The 19,319-nt window shown below is 37.0% G+C and overlaps 1 protein-coding gene across 2 annotated transcripts in view; it reads left to right on the top strand.

The window, feature by feature from the left end:
* The first annotated feature begins 2,600 nt into the window (after positions 1 to 2,600).
* LOC106883105 (alanine--tRNA ligase, cytoplasmic) overlaps positions 2,601 to 19,319 on the top strand; it is a 35,624-nt gene continuing 18,905 nt past the window's right edge. Inside the window, exons 1-9 of one of the 2 annotated variants that reach the window (XM_089350515.1) lie at positions 2,601 to 2,705; positions 7,493 to 7,644; positions 8,345 to 8,533; positions 9,521 to 9,666; positions 11,405 to 11,596; positions 13,155 to 13,299; positions 16,100 to 16,245; positions 17,207 to 17,315; positions 18,727 to 18,765. In XM_089350515.1, the coding sequence (XP_089206641.1) occupies positions 7,501 to 7,644; positions 8,345 to 8,533; positions 9,521 to 9,666; positions 11,405 to 11,596; positions 13,155 to 13,299; positions 16,100 to 16,245; positions 17,207 to 17,315; positions 18,727 to 18,765 (1,110 nt within the window). In that variant the 5' untranslated portion in view covers positions 2,601 to 2,705; positions 7,493 to 7,500. Of the gene's footprint in view, positions 2,706 to 3,057; positions 3,192 to 7,492; positions 7,645 to 8,344; positions 8,534 to 9,520; positions 9,667 to 11,404; positions 11,597 to 13,154; positions 13,300 to 16,099; positions 16,246 to 17,206; positions 17,316 to 18,726; positions 18,766 to 19,319 lie in introns of those variants that run through there. The other variant, XM_014934002.3, reaches the window with a different exon arrangement.

Here is a 19,319-nt window from a genome sequence, read left to right on the forward strand (position 1 = left end):
CTTTTTATTTGTTACTATCCACTTGTCCTTGCTTGCAGGATCAGATAAAAATTGTTGAGGTAGATTTTCTATAGCTAGATTCCCTTCCTTGTTGCCCAATTTCACCAGTTTCCAAGTGAGGTAATATTTCCCATTTCCCCTTAGTTGGACATGTTTTCATGGGAGACTGAAAATGAATGACACTGCTTGTATGATGGTGACACTTACTTACAACTGTCATGCAATGCTAAGATAAGGAGTCATACACATACACTCACACACATTGCTTCAACAATGTATTACTACCTGCGGCATTCTCAAGAAAAAAAATAATAATAATCTTGTGTGAAAGAAAAAAAATCTCAAAGCGGGGAGGTGTTGTGGTGGACACCCCCAAGTGAGAAGTGGGCTGTTCCACTACTCATAAATAGTGAACAGACACAGCAAGCAGGATCAGTCAGTGAGGTACGCCGTACAGACCAGTCACACAGATGACACAGTTACATCGTCAAAATATGGGACATATCATGTTCTTTGTTGTTTATTGTGGGTTGTCAGAGAGATTAGCATAATCCCACACTATGAAGGTAGGAAAGCAAGTGTACTATGGTGATAAGACAGTAATTCTACAGTGGCGTTTATGGGGTTCACACATACAGTAAAATACAGGGTAACTCCAATACATATGTTCTCATTGTTGAGAAGGGGACAATGTTGAGCCAAATACCTCTGTTTGGCTGGGAGGCAATCCAGAAACATGACAGATGGTGTTTGGAGAGATGACTGGATTCATGTATTATCTCAGATGTGTTGATTGGTGTTGTGTGGTGGAAGACAGTGAGATCACCATGAACCCAGACAGCTTATACTGTCTCATACCTATTGTCCACATTTGGTTCAGATATACACGGTCTGATCAATAAGTATCCAGACTGTTGCCATAGTAATAAAACTAAATCACACAGAGTGAAGACGCTTGGCATGAATTGACCTTGAACTCTGCTATGCATGTGCACAAAGTTTTAATGTTCTAGTTCACTTCTGCTGTTTACAGCAGTGTTTGGAAGGAAGGTGTGTAGTGTGTGATCATCACATTGACCATGACAGAAAGTTGAGCAGAGAATCTGCATCAAATTTTGCCAAAAGCCTGGTGATACCTTCTCATAGACCTATGCAAAGTTTTCAAAAAGTTTCCATCATTCTCAACACAATCAAAGAGATCTTGTGCAACTGAAACCTGAGTGTCTTTTTGGTCAGCTGAAAGCAGTTTTGGCACAAACTTGGCAGACGTGCGTCTCATACCCAAATCTTCAGTGATAATGGACTGAACTGAATCATAATTAATCTGCACATCCTCTGATAACTCACGGATGGTGATTCAACAATTTCCCCTCACAGCTATATGCACATCTACGATGTTTTTCTCAGTTCTGCTGGTGTGCTATTTGAGGAAAATTTTGCTGATTTATAGTGACTCTAGGCATTCACTTTAATTTTTGGGTTCAGACGCTAATTTCACACATATAAATAAGTAGGGTTATTATTGTAGGGAACTGAACATAATTTTAAGTCCTGTGATGTTACAATTTTAGACACAAGGCCAACAAATTTGAGCTGAGGGTGTTAGCTGATACCATTGACCTCAGCACTTGAATAGTACTTATTATATCAACCCCAAAAGGATGAAAGGCAATGTTGACCTCAGTGGAATTTGAACTGAGTATAGACATTTGGAACAAATCACTAGCGTAGCTAGAGTGTGTGTGTCAGGGCAGCTCTTCTGTTTGCTGCCCCTGGACCCCACAAAAAACACATATTACCTATGGCAGACTCAAAAGTGTCACCACCCACCAGCTACTCTAGTGGAACAAATACTGTCTGGCACTCTAATGATTCTTCCAGCCCACTGCCTTACTATGTAATAATTCTTTCTACTGTAGGCACAAGGACTGAAATTTTGAGAGAAGGGCTAGTTGATTACTTTGACTCCAGCACTTAGCTGGTATTCATTTTATCAACTCTAACAAGAGGAAAGGCAATGTTGATCTCGGTGGTATTTGAACTCAGAGTATGAACCCCCCCACACACACACACAAGAAACACTCTTGAACCTACACTCTAACAAGTCTTCCAGTTCACTGCCTTACTAATCTATTTAATTATAACCCCTGTAATAGTACTTTCTTGATTTCCTTTTCAACAGTACTCATGTAAGGTTTTAAATTTACAAAAATAAGCTCTAAAAAAATTATCTCCATTAAATCATTTACTTGTTCCAACCACTGAGCTTTGGTTTTTATTTGAAATATTTTGGGATTTAAATGTACAATCTAGTGTATGTGTGTATCTTGGGTTTAGAATAGTTATACGGTGTCCCCGTGTGCTGGAAAAGGTAACTCAATGAGTTGACAACAGAAAGAGTGTTTTGGCCATAAAACTAGTCCAACCCATGCCAGCAAGGAAGCATACATGTAAAATTATATCAAGCATGAGAAATGCCTTTTCGCTTATTTATTTGAATATTTATTTTAAAACTTAAAAAGAGAGCCGAAAAGGACTTATATGAGGTCATCTGATTGCTAGAAATAACAGCCAAATCACCCTATGTTTTAGGAAAGAACATATTTGACAATGTGATTGCTCAGTCCTGACCTACTTGGGATTATGCAATAACAACACCGTCGCCACCGCCTTATTCGCGGATCTTTCTCGATCTCTCTTTGAAAGTATGTTCCCTTCTCTGATGTTCACTGCATTAAATATGCTATCACTAACTTTAACATGTGATAACCTAGTGTTATCATGTAAGCACGATAACTGTCAATTGAAACTAAAGAAACGGAAGCTAAAAATTAAGTAAAAGATTAAAAACAAATGTTGCATAGGAAATTGCAATATTAAGATTAAAAGGGCAAAATATGATGCAATATAGGCAGTAAGTGGCGTTATAATTAAGCTATATAACTGTGAAAAATTACTGGTTAATTTACGCTTCAGACAGCAGAATGTACCTATACATGGGAGAGTAAGATGTGTTAGTTTCATTGATACTTTTTAGCCTGTACCATTATATGGAGAGTTGTATTTTGTTGCAACTCATCCCGGTTGTTGTCTGTTTCTAAGGTTGTTAACTAAATATCGCGAATTCATCTAATTTCTTCTCACCTCACATTTTTATTCATTCTTGTTTTTCAAGACAGTTTGATTGTCGGGTAAGTATTTTAATTTTCTTTTACATATGTTTCTGATGACATAGTTAAATGTAGTGTAGCAGTATGTAACGTATATACGTTTTCTATTGCATCATTCTTTTATATTTTGATATCTTAAGTTTTAATAAACATGACAGCCTGTATATATATATTTTCGACTTTTGGATACTTCTGCAATACTCACGCACAGACACTATAATAATGATATTAATATATTGATATAGAATCTTAATTCTTCTCTATATGGATATATGATTAAAATTATGAATGATGTTTTATTATGGCAATATAGCAAAAATTTTATAGCCATATTGCTAGTCCTAGAGAACTCCTATATCTCTTGTTATGGGCGTAATAAAAAGAAGGGTGAAAAGGGGGAATCTGATTGTGGAATTAACTGTTCTATCGGGTAGCAACAAGAAATGTGTCGAAAGTAAGCTTTCTTAGTGTTTAGACCCGTTGGAAGAAATGTGTTGCACGGGGTGGAGTCTCATGGACTTAGCTGTTAGATCCACGAGGTTTTGCTTAGCTGTCTGGCATATGACTAAAGGATAGCAAATTAATGATTGGAAATGAATAATGCCTCGTCAAAGATTTGGTGCAAATATCTTGGAAGCACCTCCATATTAGTGTATTGACGAGAAAAAGAAAGAAAAGGTCTCAGTCATTAAGTGAAAACCGAGAAACACATGCTTCTCTAGTGCGCAATCAGGTTTCGTACGCTTCTTTGTGTTTTAACCAGACTGTTGTGCATTATTAAGCGCCAATTTGAACATTAATAGCAGTAAGAGAAGACCTCTATTTGAAGAATCCCAAATGTTTACAACGAAGAGAATGTCCCTTTCACTAAATTCGGATTATTTAGTTGTTTATGAGTTATTTCTTCAAGTTTTACTGGTAGATATCTGTTAATGATTTAAAATTATTTAGTTTATGGACTACATAAACATATAGGTGTATGTATGGCTGTATGATAAAGAAGTTCGCTGCACAATTACATGGTTTCTGGTTCAGTTCCAATTCACGACACTTCGGTCAAGTGTCTAATTAGCATGGCCCCTGATCGACCAAAGCCTTGTCAGTCAGATTTGATTGACGGAAACTGTGGAGCTCGTCAGGAAGACCGTTCTAGTTCTTGGGTGTTGAAGTTAATCTGTTGCTCCTGTTCAAACTTGGTCTTTGTGTGTCTAGCTTTTGGACCATGTATAATGTGAAAGCTATTTCTTCTTCCCCATTAGAGACCCCGAAAATACTGGCATAACTACACCAAAGTCGGTGGGGGGGGGGTACAACTCTGTAGTTATGCCAAAATACTTACACTAAGTGATAAAAAAAATATTAAAATTTTTTTATCTTATCTCTCATCAAGATTTCGTTTAAGTTACATATTTATGGCATTCATTTATGATTATCCCTTATAATTATGAAACCTTATTTTTTTATTATCATTTCTCCTTGTGAATTTAGGAAGGTAGTCTTAAGGCAAGTTTCTAAGTAGTCTAGAGAAGGAAGTTAAACGACCGCTTGGAAAATATGTAGGATGAAAAAAAGTAATAACTTAAATAACCTTCTGGTGGTTTTCTAAAGAGAATCTGAGTGACGTTTCTAATATATTTCCATTAAACTTTCATTGCTAGAGATTTGAAGGATGGAGTGACTAGATATTAATAGCCCCTGTGGGCAATAAAGAAATAGATATTAATAGCATAGGTAACAACAATGAGCAGGGAAGAGAAACATCTAGTGTTTTGTTATTTGCTATTGACATAAATTTGGAAGCCACAGAAACTGCTGAGATCATCATTGATTTCCATTTGGTAGTTGAAAAAGCAAAAAAATCAAGAAATGTGTTGACATTAAATGTTTTAGCTAATTTTTAGGTTTTTGCATTTATAAAGGGTGTGGTACAGCGTTTTCTTTTTCCAAATGTATTTAGTGCCTATGATATAATTTCATTTTTAATAACTGAAGTGCTCTCCATTCCTGCTTGAAAAACTTGTATTATTGTATTTAATTTTTTAAAAATCTCTTTCTATATTAAGCCTATGCACTAAATATTAAAAACTATTTAAGATTGTAGTTGAGGGGAGGAAATGGAATGATATTGTTATCTACAGTATGGACATTGTATAAAGTTGAGACCAGCATTGTTAACTCTTAGGCAGAGAGATTGGTTCGCATGACACCAGGGCATATTCATATACTTGTGGACCTATGTGACATATATCAAGGGGTCAGCTCTTCTCCAAGTCCTGTATGCCTCAGCCACAGAACCATCTACTATTTGACCCATAACTGGGGCCCTTGACAGGTTCTGTCACTCCAGGCTAGAGTGGAACTGGGAGCAATGGTGACTAATGGTAACTTAATACTCCCTAAAATTCTTGAACTCCTAACCTGGACTCTCCCCATCGGATGCAGTTGAGTGTCTTTTTCAGGACAACTAGTCTCCCTCTTGTGTACCATTTCCTCCCTGCTCCTCCACCTTGCATGTCATCCTCCTTTCTGGTCTATTTTCCTTCTTGAGCTACTTCTCTCTCTCTCTCTTACCTTCTTGTATCTTGAAATATTATCACTGCCATTTTTATATTTCTAGTTACTCTCACCCACCCTTATGTAGTGTTGGGTAGGCATATAGCTTCTCTATAACAAGACACTGGGATTGTTGCTCTACGATACTTTTACCTCTCAACACCTGGCATAGAACCACTGCCCCCTAAAATCCCACCTGCACAAATTTAGTCGAGAGAGCTTTTCCTTTTTCCTGTTCCTTCACGTCTTGCATGTCACTTGGTGACCTCGTCTAGTGCTGGTGGCATGAAAAAAAAAAGCATCTACCACACATTATCAGGTTGTACCCATAAAATGACTGGCATTAGGAAAGGCATCCAGCTATAGAAACCCTGCCAAAGCTGACATTGGAGCTTGGCACAATTTGACTTGTCAGCTCCTGTCAAACTGCACAACCTAAGACAACATGGAAAACAGACATTAAAAAAGAATGAAGTGAAATTAAACCAACTAATTAAATCTTGTTGAGTTCATTGATGATAGCTCATAGAAAATAGTAGGGACAACAGAATGTATTTTACAAGGACTGGTGTCGTAAGGGTTGCAGTAAACACTGATATCAAAAGGATGCATTCTATATCACATGTTTAACAGTATACCTAATAGTAATGCACAATATTCACAACTAATTACTGACTAATGGTAGCATGTAACTAAAACACTGGTCTATATATAGACTGTGAAGCTTTAGATTAGAACTATGCCCCTCACGCTCTAACAGCGACCTTGAAACTTGAGAGTAAAAGTAGAGTAATTCATATAAAGTATTCTAGATGTAAGATTATAACAGAAGATAAAGGCATTTGGTCACCTGGTGAAATGAGTGTTGAACTTCCCTTGATTTATGTGCAGGTAACTTTCTGTACGTCTGTTGAGCATTTCACCTGCTGTTAATAAATATGTTTGAGTTTTAATGCACTGAGTATTTTTTGTGTGTGTGTCTGCGTCTGGTTCTTTGTTCCCTCTCTTCTGTTTGTAACAATATGATACATCTGATCCACATGATTATTTTTTCACAACAATCAAATGGAAGCCAATGACCTCAGTTGTTTTTATGGCTTCCAAATTTATATCTATAGCAAGTGGTAACAGTCGAGATATTTCTCTTCCCTACTCAGGTTTGTTACTAATGCTGTTAATATCTGTAGTCTCTCCATCTCCATTTTTTAAAACTCTGGATAATAACCAACAGAAACAATATCTGAGCTAATTATTTCTGATTAAAATTTAAACAAATTAAAACTCAGTTGAATGTTTGTTGTAAAAATTTAAGAATAAGAAAAGCTTACTGTGAAAATGTAAGCCTAATTCTTTAGAGAGAATAACAAATTGATATTTTTAGAATTACCACAGATGATATCTTTGAAACAATTTTATTTTTATGAGATTCATATGAACTTCTCTTTTCCCTTTATTCCTTTACTGATTTCAACTGTCTTAAGGCATCATAATTAAGAGTGTTAGCTGATTATATTCATTCCCAGTGCTTATTTTAGTGTTAGGTGATGCATCTTGACACTAGTTTACACACACACATTTTACATACCTCCTATTTCACTCTGAAGATTTCAGTAGAAGGTACCTGCCCAAGATGTCATGCAGTAGGATTGGACCTAGACTCATACAGCTATGCCTGCACATATATATTTAAGGGTTTTATTGAAGTAGACAATTTCTATTGATAATTTTGTTGATCCAGCTGTAAAACTTTGCTTTTATTTTTATGATAGTTTCCAGTATGAAGACTTACTTAACAAGTAGTCAAGTGAGAAACAGCTTTCTTGATTTCTTCAAGGAGAAAGAGCACTTGTATGTCCATTCTTCATCTGTAATTCCTCACGATGACCCAACATTATTATTTGCCAATGCTGGCATGAATCAGGTATGTAATTTACTGGTGATATCAATATTTGTGATATATAACAAAGAATCATTGGGGTTGGATGCAGCATGATATGTTTCTATTTGTTTTCATCCAGTGTCTTATCACTGTAAGTCAACATGCTTGGATTCACATCACCTCTTCTTCCCATGCATTCTTTGATGTAACTGTAAAAAATATTGTGGATCCATATGATGTGGACCATTTGTGTAATAGATGCTATAAATACCAACCACTTTATAGCATGTACTGGGTGCTGTTTTTCATTGAGGTCACCATGCAGTTTGCGAGATATGCTATAAAGTGGTTAGTATTAGGAAGGGTTTCTGCTTGGCTGGCTACATACTCTGTGTAGTTAATCAACAGCACTTGAAAACAGTCATTTCTTGGGTACCACCTGATAGCAGGTGTAGAAGGGACTGGCTGAAGATCACTTGGCAGCAGACATTTCAAGATGACCTGAAGACAGCCAGCATTACATGGAATGGATGTGCAAGAATAGCAACCAATATAACCTGATGGGAGAAAGCTTACTGCCCAATGTACTGAGCAGTGCAGAAGAACTTAAAACTAAGAAGGTTATACCAGACATAGAAACTGTGATATAAAAGTTTTAGACTGTTATATGTTGTATATTAATTGTAAAATGAACTTTATAACTGTGTAAATATTTTCTAATACTATCCATTTTTTATTTCAGTTTAAACCAATTTTTTTAGGAACTGTTGATCCTAGTAGTGATATGTCAAAATGGGTCCGAACAGCTAACACACAAAAATGTATTCGTGCTGGTGGAAAACACAATGATCTTGAAGATGTAGGCAAAGATGTCTACCATCACACTTTCTTTGAAATGTTGGGGAATTGGTCATTTGGTGACTATTATAAGGTCAGTATTTTAGAATTATTTTCTGTTTTTATCCTTTGTTTTATCATTATATATTGGCTTGCGACAAAGGAATAGATAGACAAACCTATACTTACCAAATTTTTTTGTAGTATTTGAAATATTTTTAATTCTTCTAAGTATTTAGCAAAAACCATGAAACTTTATTTGTTTTGGAATGCAGGTCTAAACAATGTATGGTAAAAGAATTATTTAAATTTATGATGATTTGGAAAATAATATTATAAATTAAGGAATAATCTCTCAAAAATAGGTGAAGATATTCTATATGCAAAAATGTAAGGCCTTTTCTGCCATTTCCTATTCACAATTCTTAATTTAAAGTATAAATATGTGGAGTATTAATTTACTTTGTTTGAATAGGTTTGTGGTAAGAAGTTTGCTTCCCAACTACATAGTTTGGGTTCTGTCCCACTGCATGGCATCTTGGGCAAGTGTCTTCTTTTATAGCCTCAGACTGATCAAATCCTAGTGAGTGGATCTGGTACACAAATGTATGTGTAAGTCTCGACATCACAGGATGGTTGTCCTAAGGGTTGGCTACAGGAAAGGCATCTGGCCACAAAAAATCTACCTTGATAAACTCTACCTGACCCATACAAGCATGGAAAAGTGGATGTTAAAATGATGCTGAATATCTACTCTAAGACAAGCAGTCTTTTTGTTAAACAACACATGTTGACACATTCTTAGCCTGCAGTTGTGGTGTAGAGATGTTTATGATCCAGAATTGTGTGGTATGAAGTATGAAAACTACATTTTGATGAATGACTTATGAGAGTTGAGTTCAAGGTTCAAATAAACATACATTAAGATTCTGCACTTTTTTGAAAGTGTGCATGGAATATAGGTATCACATTTAGAGTGAAATGATGGACAAAATGATACAAGATAGACAAGAGAAACGAATGTTATATCTCTGTTGATAGCATTGAAAATTCATGATAAACTGGTAATTTTTACTTTCAGAAAGAAATATGTTCTTGGGCATGGGAATACCTTGTACACAGACTAGGTTTGGAAAAGGATCGTTTGTATGTGACTTACTTTGGTGGCAATCCTGCGACTAATTTGAACCCAGATGATGAATGTAAACAAATTTGGTTAGATCTTGGGTAAGTGTTTTTATATGTGTCTATAGATTGCTAGCCACTACACATTCTTTTTTTCTCTCCTTGTTTCTTTCTGTGGAAGAGCGTAGGCTCGAAACGTTAAAGACTTTTTCACTTCCCAAGCGTTATACTAATGCATCTGTTTGTTTTCTACACCACCTGTCTTCGTCTTTTGTTTTTTTTGTGAATTGTCCCTATATATATATATATATATATATATATATGGCTCCTGTACAGGTGGCATGTAAAATACACCATTTCGAGCGTGGCCGTTGCTAGTACCTCCTGACTGGCCTTCGTGCCAGTGGCACGTAAAAGCACCCACTACACTCTCTGAGTGGTTGGCGTTAGGAAGGGCATCCAGCTGTAGAAACTCTGCCAAATCAGATTGGAGCCTGGTGTAGCCATCTGGTTCACCAGTCCTCAGTCAAATCATCCAACCCATGCTAGCATGGAAAGTGGACGTTAAACGATGATGATGATGATATCTTTATATATATATATATATAGGAAGACCTGGGCTGAGGTGGTGAGGCAAGACCTTCGTACATTGGGCCTCACCGAGGCGATGACTACGGACCGAGACCTTTGGAAATGGGCTGTGCGTGAGAAGACCCGGCAAGCCAAGTAAGATCGTTGCCAGTGCCCCTGGACTGGTTCTTGTGCGGGTGGCACATGAGATGCACCATTTTGAGCGTGGCCGTTGCCAGTACCGCCTGACTGGCTCCTGTAGGATTTTCGAGCGAGATCGTTGCCAGTGCCCCTGGACTGGCTTGTGCGGGTGGCACATAAAAGACACCATTTCGAGCGTGGCCGTTTTCGTGCGGGTGACACGTAAAAGCACCCACTACACTCTCTGAGTGGTTGGCGTTAGGAAGGGCATCCAGCTGTAGAAACTCTGCCAAATCAGACTGGAGCCTGGTGTTGCCATCCGGTTTCACCAGTCCTCAGTCAAATCGTCCAACCCATGCTAGCATGGAAAGCGGACGTTAAACGATGATGATGATGATGATGATATATATCTACATCAAGTTGAGATTTCCTTTGGTGTTTTCATGGCAACAGAAAAACAGAAACAACAAACTCAGAGCAGCAATGGAGTGAAGCCTCAACTTGAAATAAGTGAATAAATCCCTACTTGTTTTGAGTAATTTTTTTTACCCATTTGTAAATTCAGATGTATGTGCATACTCTCTCTCTCTCTCTCTCTCTCATACACACACACACACACACACACACAGAGATTTAAATCAATTTGCTTTTTTATATTTTAATTTTTTCTTGATATTTGATATATTAAAATCTGGCAATTGTTATTGGTTGTCACATGTCATCACAGATCAACAAACAGTTCACTGGTTTTTAACAAGAGCTTTGACTTTGGCTAGAATCATTTATTTGGAGTGCCTTTGGCTGATGAGACATAGCAATGTTGAAACACTGGCTCTCCCAGAGTCTTTGCACTAATGACTCATAAGTGTTATGAATACACATTGGTTCTAATGGAGAAGTTGTTCTGTGATGAAACACAACAATTAACATACTCACACTGCTGTTGCTCCTGACACTCTCTATTAGATGACGTTTCAGCAAAGAATTAATTCATTCAACATTAAATGAGGCAAATGAATTTTTAAATTAATACAACACTATTTTATGTCTCATTAAAGATGTCAAAACAGGAGCATATAGTCTTCATTAAAGATATAATATTTTGTAAAATGTTACTTTACATTTTCAGTCTCCCAGAGAATCACATCCTTCCTTTTGATGCAAAAGACAATTTCTGGGAAATGGGAGAAACTGGTCCCTGTGGGCCTTGTTCAGAGATTCATTTTGACAGAATTGGTGGACGAGATGCCAGCCACTTAGTAAATATGGATGATCCTAATGTCCTTGAGATTTGGAACTTGGTTTTCATTCAGTTCAACAGGTGAGTATCATTCTATCACTCTTTCACGCATAAACTCTCTCAGTTTTATTATTATTATTATTTTATGTTTGACTTTTGTTTTACATTTGTACAAGTTGGATCCAAGTCTCACCCAGAGACCTCAAGAGACAACAAGTTAGAAGTTCATGTAGGTGTTATGCCTAGGGTACCATATATTTGGATTTATACAGTTTTGTTCTAGTGAATGTTTAAGAAACCATAAGAAAATTATGTGTTTGTTTCAAAATTTGAGATCACATAGACAGTATTTTACGTAGGATATGGGCAGTTCCCATGAGCACTATCTTTTGAACTTCAGCCATTTTGGGGTTTCCTGGTATCTGAGCTAGGTAGTAATCAGCCTGTTTCGCTGTCATTCCCAGGGCACCTATGACAATAGGTATTGTTTTCGTTTTCAGATTCCACATTTTGCTAATTTCTATTTCAAGATCTTTATATTTGCTCAGTTTTTGGTAGGTCTTGACAGATACGTTATTATTATTATCATTATTATTATTATTATTATTATTATTATTATTTGAGAGAGCAGTGCATGCCATCAACATGACACTGGGGTAAAGTATACGAAGCCCAGTATACCCATCATGACTTCCCATTTGATAAGGGTACACCAGGCACATACATCACAACCATATGTGTGCAACATGGTGATCTCATATCAAGATAAACAGTGCATAACCTTGCCGATGGATCCCAGTTAGTGAGTGAATGCCTGCTACTGATGAAGTGCAAACATGCTGATCTCACATGCTCTAGCAGTTCCACCACCAGTGTTGGACTATTTCTCGTCTGCTACCAACATCAATATGTCTGTACTTCTTAGCACTAAATGTCTATATGAGAATATTTCTCAAGGCATTTTAACAATATATCCACATTAAGTAGGATATAAAAATTGCCATAAGTACCAGTTGAACACTGGGATTGATGTAGGTCCTCTCCTGAAATTGCTAGTTTTGTGCTAAAATTTGAAACCACTATAGTTATGTATAGTCTTTTTTAACATGTTTGTGTACATCCAGACATGGAAAGACAAAACACTGAGTGTTGGGCCTGACAGAGGAGAGGTGGCTGAGTTCCTTTCGAGTGTTGGGCCTCGTGGAGGCAATGACCAAGACCTTTGGCATTATGTCATGCTTGAGAATAAGACCCATCAAGCCGAGCAAATTTAAAGTTGTGGCAGATACCGGTGTCATGCAAATTGGCACCCATGCCAGTGACACGTAAAAGTTCCCGTTACACTCTCAGAGTGGTTGGTTGGCATTAGGAAGGGCATCCAGCTGTAGAAAACCATGTCAAATCAGACTGGATCCTGGTGCAACCATCCAACCCATGCCAGCATGGACAATGGACGTTAAATGATTATGATGAAACGTTAAATAACACTATACATAATTATATTTCATTCAACACTGCTTAATGCACTTTTATCAATTTTTTGTATTAATATTTTTATAAAGCTGATTTTATTCTGTTCTTTGTCTCCTCACCATCATTTGATATTATTGACACATATTCTTTTTTATTTATCAAACAGAGAAGCTGATAGTTCATTATCTAATTTGCCCAAAAAGCATATTGACTGTGGTATGGGTTTTGAGAGATTGGTCTCTGTACTGCAGGAAAAAATGTCCAATTATGATACAGATGTATTTACACCAATTTTTGAGGCAATTCAAAAGGTATGTCATAATAGATGTTTAGTAGAAAGTGGGTTATACATCTTTAGATTGTATACCTGACTTTCTACTATAAAATTAAGGAAATAGACGGAATGCTGAACTCCAGACTAAACAACTCAAACAACATTTATTTACTTGGTAAAACATACATATCTTTAGTTATACATCTTTAGAGGTGAGAATAACGAGCTGTCGAGTATAAGACCGAAAGATGTAGGGACAGCTTTTAAACACACGTCCATGCTCAATCGCTGGCCAGCGAGAAAGAGAATGAATTGAGCGGGAAACGCTTGCTTGTTTAATTCTACGCATGCGTAAGACTACGCATGCGCAGGCGTTACTACAGATGTTTGCTGTTATGTGTTTTATTTTTTACTTTTTTCAGTCGTTGGAACGTGGCCATTCTGGGCCACCTTTCAGTGTTTTTAGTTAAACAGATCAATCCCAGTACTTATTTTAAGGTCTGGTACATATTCTATTGATCTCTTTTGCTGAACTACTAAGATAGAGAATGTAAACATTCAGCACCAGTTGTCAAATGGTGGTGACAAACAGACTCTAAGCCCCCCACCATCACCACATGACAAGCTTTCACACAGTTTTTGTCTATCAAACTCTCTCATAAGACATTGGTCAGCTCAGAGTTATAGTAGAAGACACTTGCCCAAAGTGCTGTGCAGTGGGACTGAACCTGAAACCATGTGGTTGCAAAGCTATCTTCTCAACCATACAGCTAAGCCTTCTCCTGTTTCTACAAGATTTTATTTTGAGATTGTCAGAGCAGTTGTCTGGCTTCCGTGCCAATGGCACGTTAATAGCACCATTTGAGCGTGATCGTTACCAGCATCGCCTTACTGGCACTTGTGCCAGTGGCACGTGAAAAAACATTCGAGCAAGGTCATTACCAGTGCCGCTGGACTGGCTCCTGTGCAGGTGGCACGTAAAAAGCACCATTTTGAGCGTGGCCGTTGCCAGTACCGCCTGACTGGCCCTCGTGCTGGTGGCACGTAAAAGCACCCACTACACTCTCAGAGTGGTTGGCGTTAGGAAGGGCATCCAGCTGTAGAAGCTCTGCCAGATCAGATTGGAGCCTGGTGCAGCCATCTGGTTCGCCAGTCCTCAGTCAAATCGTCCAACCCATGCTAGCATGGAAAGCGGATGTTAAACAATGATGATGATGATGATGGTAACCATTTATAAATCAAATAAATGTATATCTAAGCTGTTGGTTTTGTGCAATAACGACATGGTCTTGAATTCCCAAATGGCATTATAGAGAGTGTCCAGATTTTTGTCCTTGTACAATTCTCTTAAATAAAATATGGATGGGTGTACACAAAAGTGTGTGATTAAGAAGTTCTCTTTGCAACACATGATTTAAGCCCCCACTATGCATCACCCTTTGCAAATGTATGTATCTGTGTGTGTGTAGCCTACTTTTGACGTAATATGATGGTAGTTAGTAAATGAGCATCACTTTCATACTAGCAATGTTGTTCGTTTCCAGTCTTCCATAAAAAATATGTCTGGTCATGGGAAAATGTAACTTTTGCTTGGAAACAGATGGGGGTTGGCAACAAGAAGGGCATCTGACTGTAGAAAATCTACCTCAAGAAATTCCGTCTGACCCATGCAAGCATAGAAGAATGGATGTTAAATGATGATGATGGTGATATTTTTTCCTTAAATTAAGCTGAAGTGATGTATGTTGTGTTGAAGGATGAAGCAGAGACTAAAAGCTTGGGGAAAATATATTGGAAGTTACATGTAGGAGTGAAGAGTTTATGGGATGTAGATGACCTGGCCAAGAGGTTAGTTGTAGGGTTTTGAAGGTCACAAGATTGGCAAAAGAGGAAATGAATGAAAAAAAAAATTAGAAAAGAGATTATCATTAGTTATGTACTCTTTTACTGGTTTCAGTCATTTGACTGTGGCCATGCTGGAGCACTGCCTTTAGTCGAGCAAATTGACCCCAGGACTTATTCTTTGTAAGCCTAGTACTTATTCTATTGGTCTCTTTTGCTGAACTTCTAATTTACGGGGACGTAAACACACCAGCATCGGTTGTCAAGCGATGTTGGGTGAGACAAACACAAACACACACACATACATATATACATATATGACGGGCTTCTTTCAGTTTCCGTCTACCAAATCCACTCAAGGCTTTGGTCGGCCCGAGGCTATAGTAGAAGAAACTCGCCCAAGGTGCCACGCAGTGGGACTGAACCCGGAACCATGTGGTTGGTAAGCAGGCTACTTACGACACAGCCACTCCTACGCCTATATATTTATTTACACTTCACTCGTCATCATCATTTAACATCCACATTGCATGGATCAGACAGAATTTGTTGAAGAAGATTTTTTTACAGTTGGATGCCTTTCCTGTTGCCAATCCTCACCCGTTTCCAAGCAAGGCATTATTTTCTCACTGAAGACTGGAAATGAACAGCTTCACTTGTATAATGATGACGGTCATTTACAACCATCATGTGATGTCCAGACATGTGTCTGGTATATAGCATCTCATGTTATATCACGAGTGTGTTTCATTCTATTTGTGATGTCCAGTATTCCCAAGTTTGTGTGAGCTACTTCATTCTTCCATCTTCATTGAGATGCTTGATGAAGCGGTACTATGAGTACTTTTCATCCAGCAGGTATTAGCCAGTTTGTTGTTTTTTACCTTATTATCGGTATTATAAATACTAATATTTATTGAATTTAATTATATAACCTAGTTATAACAATTTCTTGGTAATATAACCTAGTCTTGATATGTTTCCTGTGTGTCTAGGGGACTGATTGCCCTGTATACAGTGGTAAAATTGGTGCTGAGGATGTGGATGGAATTGACATGGCCTACCGAGTACTTGCAGATCATGCCCGAACATTGACAGTAGCTTTGTCTGATGGAGGACGACCAGACAACAGTGGTCGTGGGTAAGGTTTTACTCCCTTCTTTATATTACGTTTTTAGAAACATTTGATGTGAAACAACTGACAGATGAGGTATTGGATTCTTGTCCAATTAATTGTGAACTTGTATCTTGTAGTAAAGTACTCTTGTGGACATGCTTACAAAATCAAAAACCAACACAGCACCCACACCTTTCGGAAACCTTTTTTTCACACTCAAAATTGCTGAAGCATGGAATAAACTACCTGCATCAGTAGTTGGCTACCGGGATACTGCATCCTTTAAAACTTCCATGCTTCCTGAAATTTGCCAACAGTACACTTGATGTCACCCCCACCTTTTTTTAACAACTCATTCACTGTTCACTTCCTGTGCACTATTCTATGTACTTTTCATGCACTTTTGGCTGCTTCTGATGAACTGTAATGAACTTGAGCACTGTATACAATAATCTCATTATTATTATTATTATTATTATTATTATTATTATTATTATTATTATTATTATTATACTTAAATCTATTTGTTAGAGATAAATGCTTTGTCTTTAATGATGCAATGATTGAGATTCTAATACACTTCAGAACTTCCTTCAATATTCACTTGAGTTTAAACCTAAAGCTATTTAGACAGATGACTCCCTTTACACTCACATATGCACCAGCCATACCAACCAACCAACCAACCAACCAATTAATAACTTGTTAATTGATACAGTTATAGAACCAATATTCTTTAGCCTCATTATTTGCTAATCAGTTTAGTAACATTTTGGTTTCATCTTGGATTTCTTAAAGCCCCCTCACCCTTTTGGAAATATTGGTAATCTATGATTACAATCATAATAGTTGTAGATCATTTTGTATTTGAAGTATTGTTGTTTGTTGATGCTTTAATTAAAGTATTGTTTATAAATTGTAACTAGTTGACTGTCAGCTCTATCTTTTACCATGGCTTTAATATAATTCTATATTACTATTTCAGTTATGTTTTGCGTCGTATCCTCAGGCGTGCTGTCCGCTATGCTACAGAAAAACTCCAGGCCAAACCAGGATTCTTTGCATCTCTTGTGGATACTGTTGTTGCCATTCTGGTAATGCTATAGTTATTCAGTTTATTAATGTTGTATATTAATTATGGTGAGTGCCATTAAAATAAAAGACCAATTCTTGGTCAACCAGATCTTCCTCCTCCTCTTCCTCTACCAAAGTTTTCAATTTCTTTTTTGCTGTCTCAAAGTAACTGCCTTTTGTTATTCTTTTTGTTGTTTTTTACCTCATTTTTGTTACAAACACAAGGAGTGATCAACATTGGTAAAAAAAACAAAACAACTGTTCTCTGATTATTTACTGAAATTTGTTACTGAACAACTACTGTGGTTGAACCCATCTTCTTTAACATGTCCCTCTACACCTTGCACACAATACTTGCAACACAAGTTCTCTCTGTGGTCCACTCATATCCGTACTGCAGCAGATGAGACAAAAAAATGCAGCCTACAATGCTTGGGGAAAGTCACCCACCTCCACAAACTGGAGTGCTCCAGAACTGCATTTCTTGTAAGACCATTCGAACTGAAAAGTATGTCTTCCTGCATCACAGCTTACAAGCTCTCCCACCTCAGAAACTAACCTGATCCTTTTGATCCTTTGCCAAAAGGAACTCTACCTACTTTGTGAAACCCTGCTTCCCTTCATTTCTCCACATTTGCTGCCTGCTATATATCCAGCTCTACACTGTACACATTAGGTGAGTCCCCTTCAGAACCATCCCTTTCCAAACCATTAGGCTGAATCATCATGTAAACATACACACCTAGTTTGAAAGTATTGCTGGTCACTTCTAACCAAGAAGGCCACTGACCATGGCAATGTCTTTTTCAGTATCCTCAAACAATCCACTTCAGATCTAGCCCTTCATAAAATCTTCAGTTTCTCCCACCACCCATGATACATACTGATCTTGAAACCTGCTACATGTCCTAGTCTCAAGAAGCTGCCATCTCTGTCTCACTGCCAAATACTAACCTGTTCTATTGGAGACCTACTCTCCTATATTAATCACCATTGGACTGTCACCTCCAAGAAATTTAGTGAACACTGTTCTTATTGTTGACATCACTGTTGCTTTCGCCCATGTCTGTCATGTGAATTTCTCGCCAAATCTTCCTGCCTCTGGGCTCCATGTGTCTCTTTTGTCTTGGATTGGTAGCTTTACACTCTTGTGAAAGATGCGAATGTCACAGAATCTTTGTCTTCTTCTATAAATTTATGGCTTGTGCTTTACTAAGAAGCCCTTACTTCCTTAATTCTTTCCATGTTTTACTATTGCTTTCAATTTATCATAAGTTAGTGTTGGAATTTTTGCAGACCTTTTATTATTATAAATGTGTTTCCTGCCACTAATTGTAATGATCACTACCAAAAGCAGTCATATTAATTATTGATTTTTTTTACTCTTATATTTTCTAATATTTTTTTTTGTTTTGTTTTTTCAATTTACAGAAATCAACTTTCCCTGAAGTTGCTAAAGATCCTCAGATGGTAAGCTCCTTGCTATTAAAATACAATAATTTTAAATATATATGTATATCCACTGAAGAAAAAAAAAGTGTTACATTTTGCAGCATTGTCTTTTTTTTTTGAACCCCAAAATATTTCTTCACGACAGTTGTCTTAAATTCAAATAAATTGGTTGGTAAAAAAATAAGTGGGTGTAAAATGGAGACATTAAAACATGTAGTCTTAACCTTATTTTAATCTGAAAGATTAATTAAGGTGAATGTTTTTGATCTTTTGTCTGAACTTGCTATAATAAAATTTCAAAATAATTAACTATCATGTACAATGTTAGACTAAATTATTCAATTAATATTTCAAAGTTAATACTCTGCTGTATTACTAGTTGTTAATTAACAATATAACTGCCAAGTACTGGATATGGGTTAATTGGCATAGTGAAAGGTTGATATTTTAGCCTATTTGTTATATTTCTATATTTTCTTATATGACACAGTCATGATCTATTTGCAAAATAAAAAAGAACTTTATAGCTGATAATAAAAATGGTAAAAAGAAAACAAAAACTTGCCACTAAT

The sequence above is a fragment of the Octopus bimaculoides genome, chromosome 4 (genome assembly GCF_046866305.1).
Source record: "Octopus bimaculoides isolate indiv1 chromosome 4, ASM4686630v1, whole genome shotgun sequence".
Lineage (NCBI taxonomy): Eukaryota > Metazoa > Mollusca > Cephalopoda > Octopoda > Octopodidae > Octopus > Octopus bimaculoides.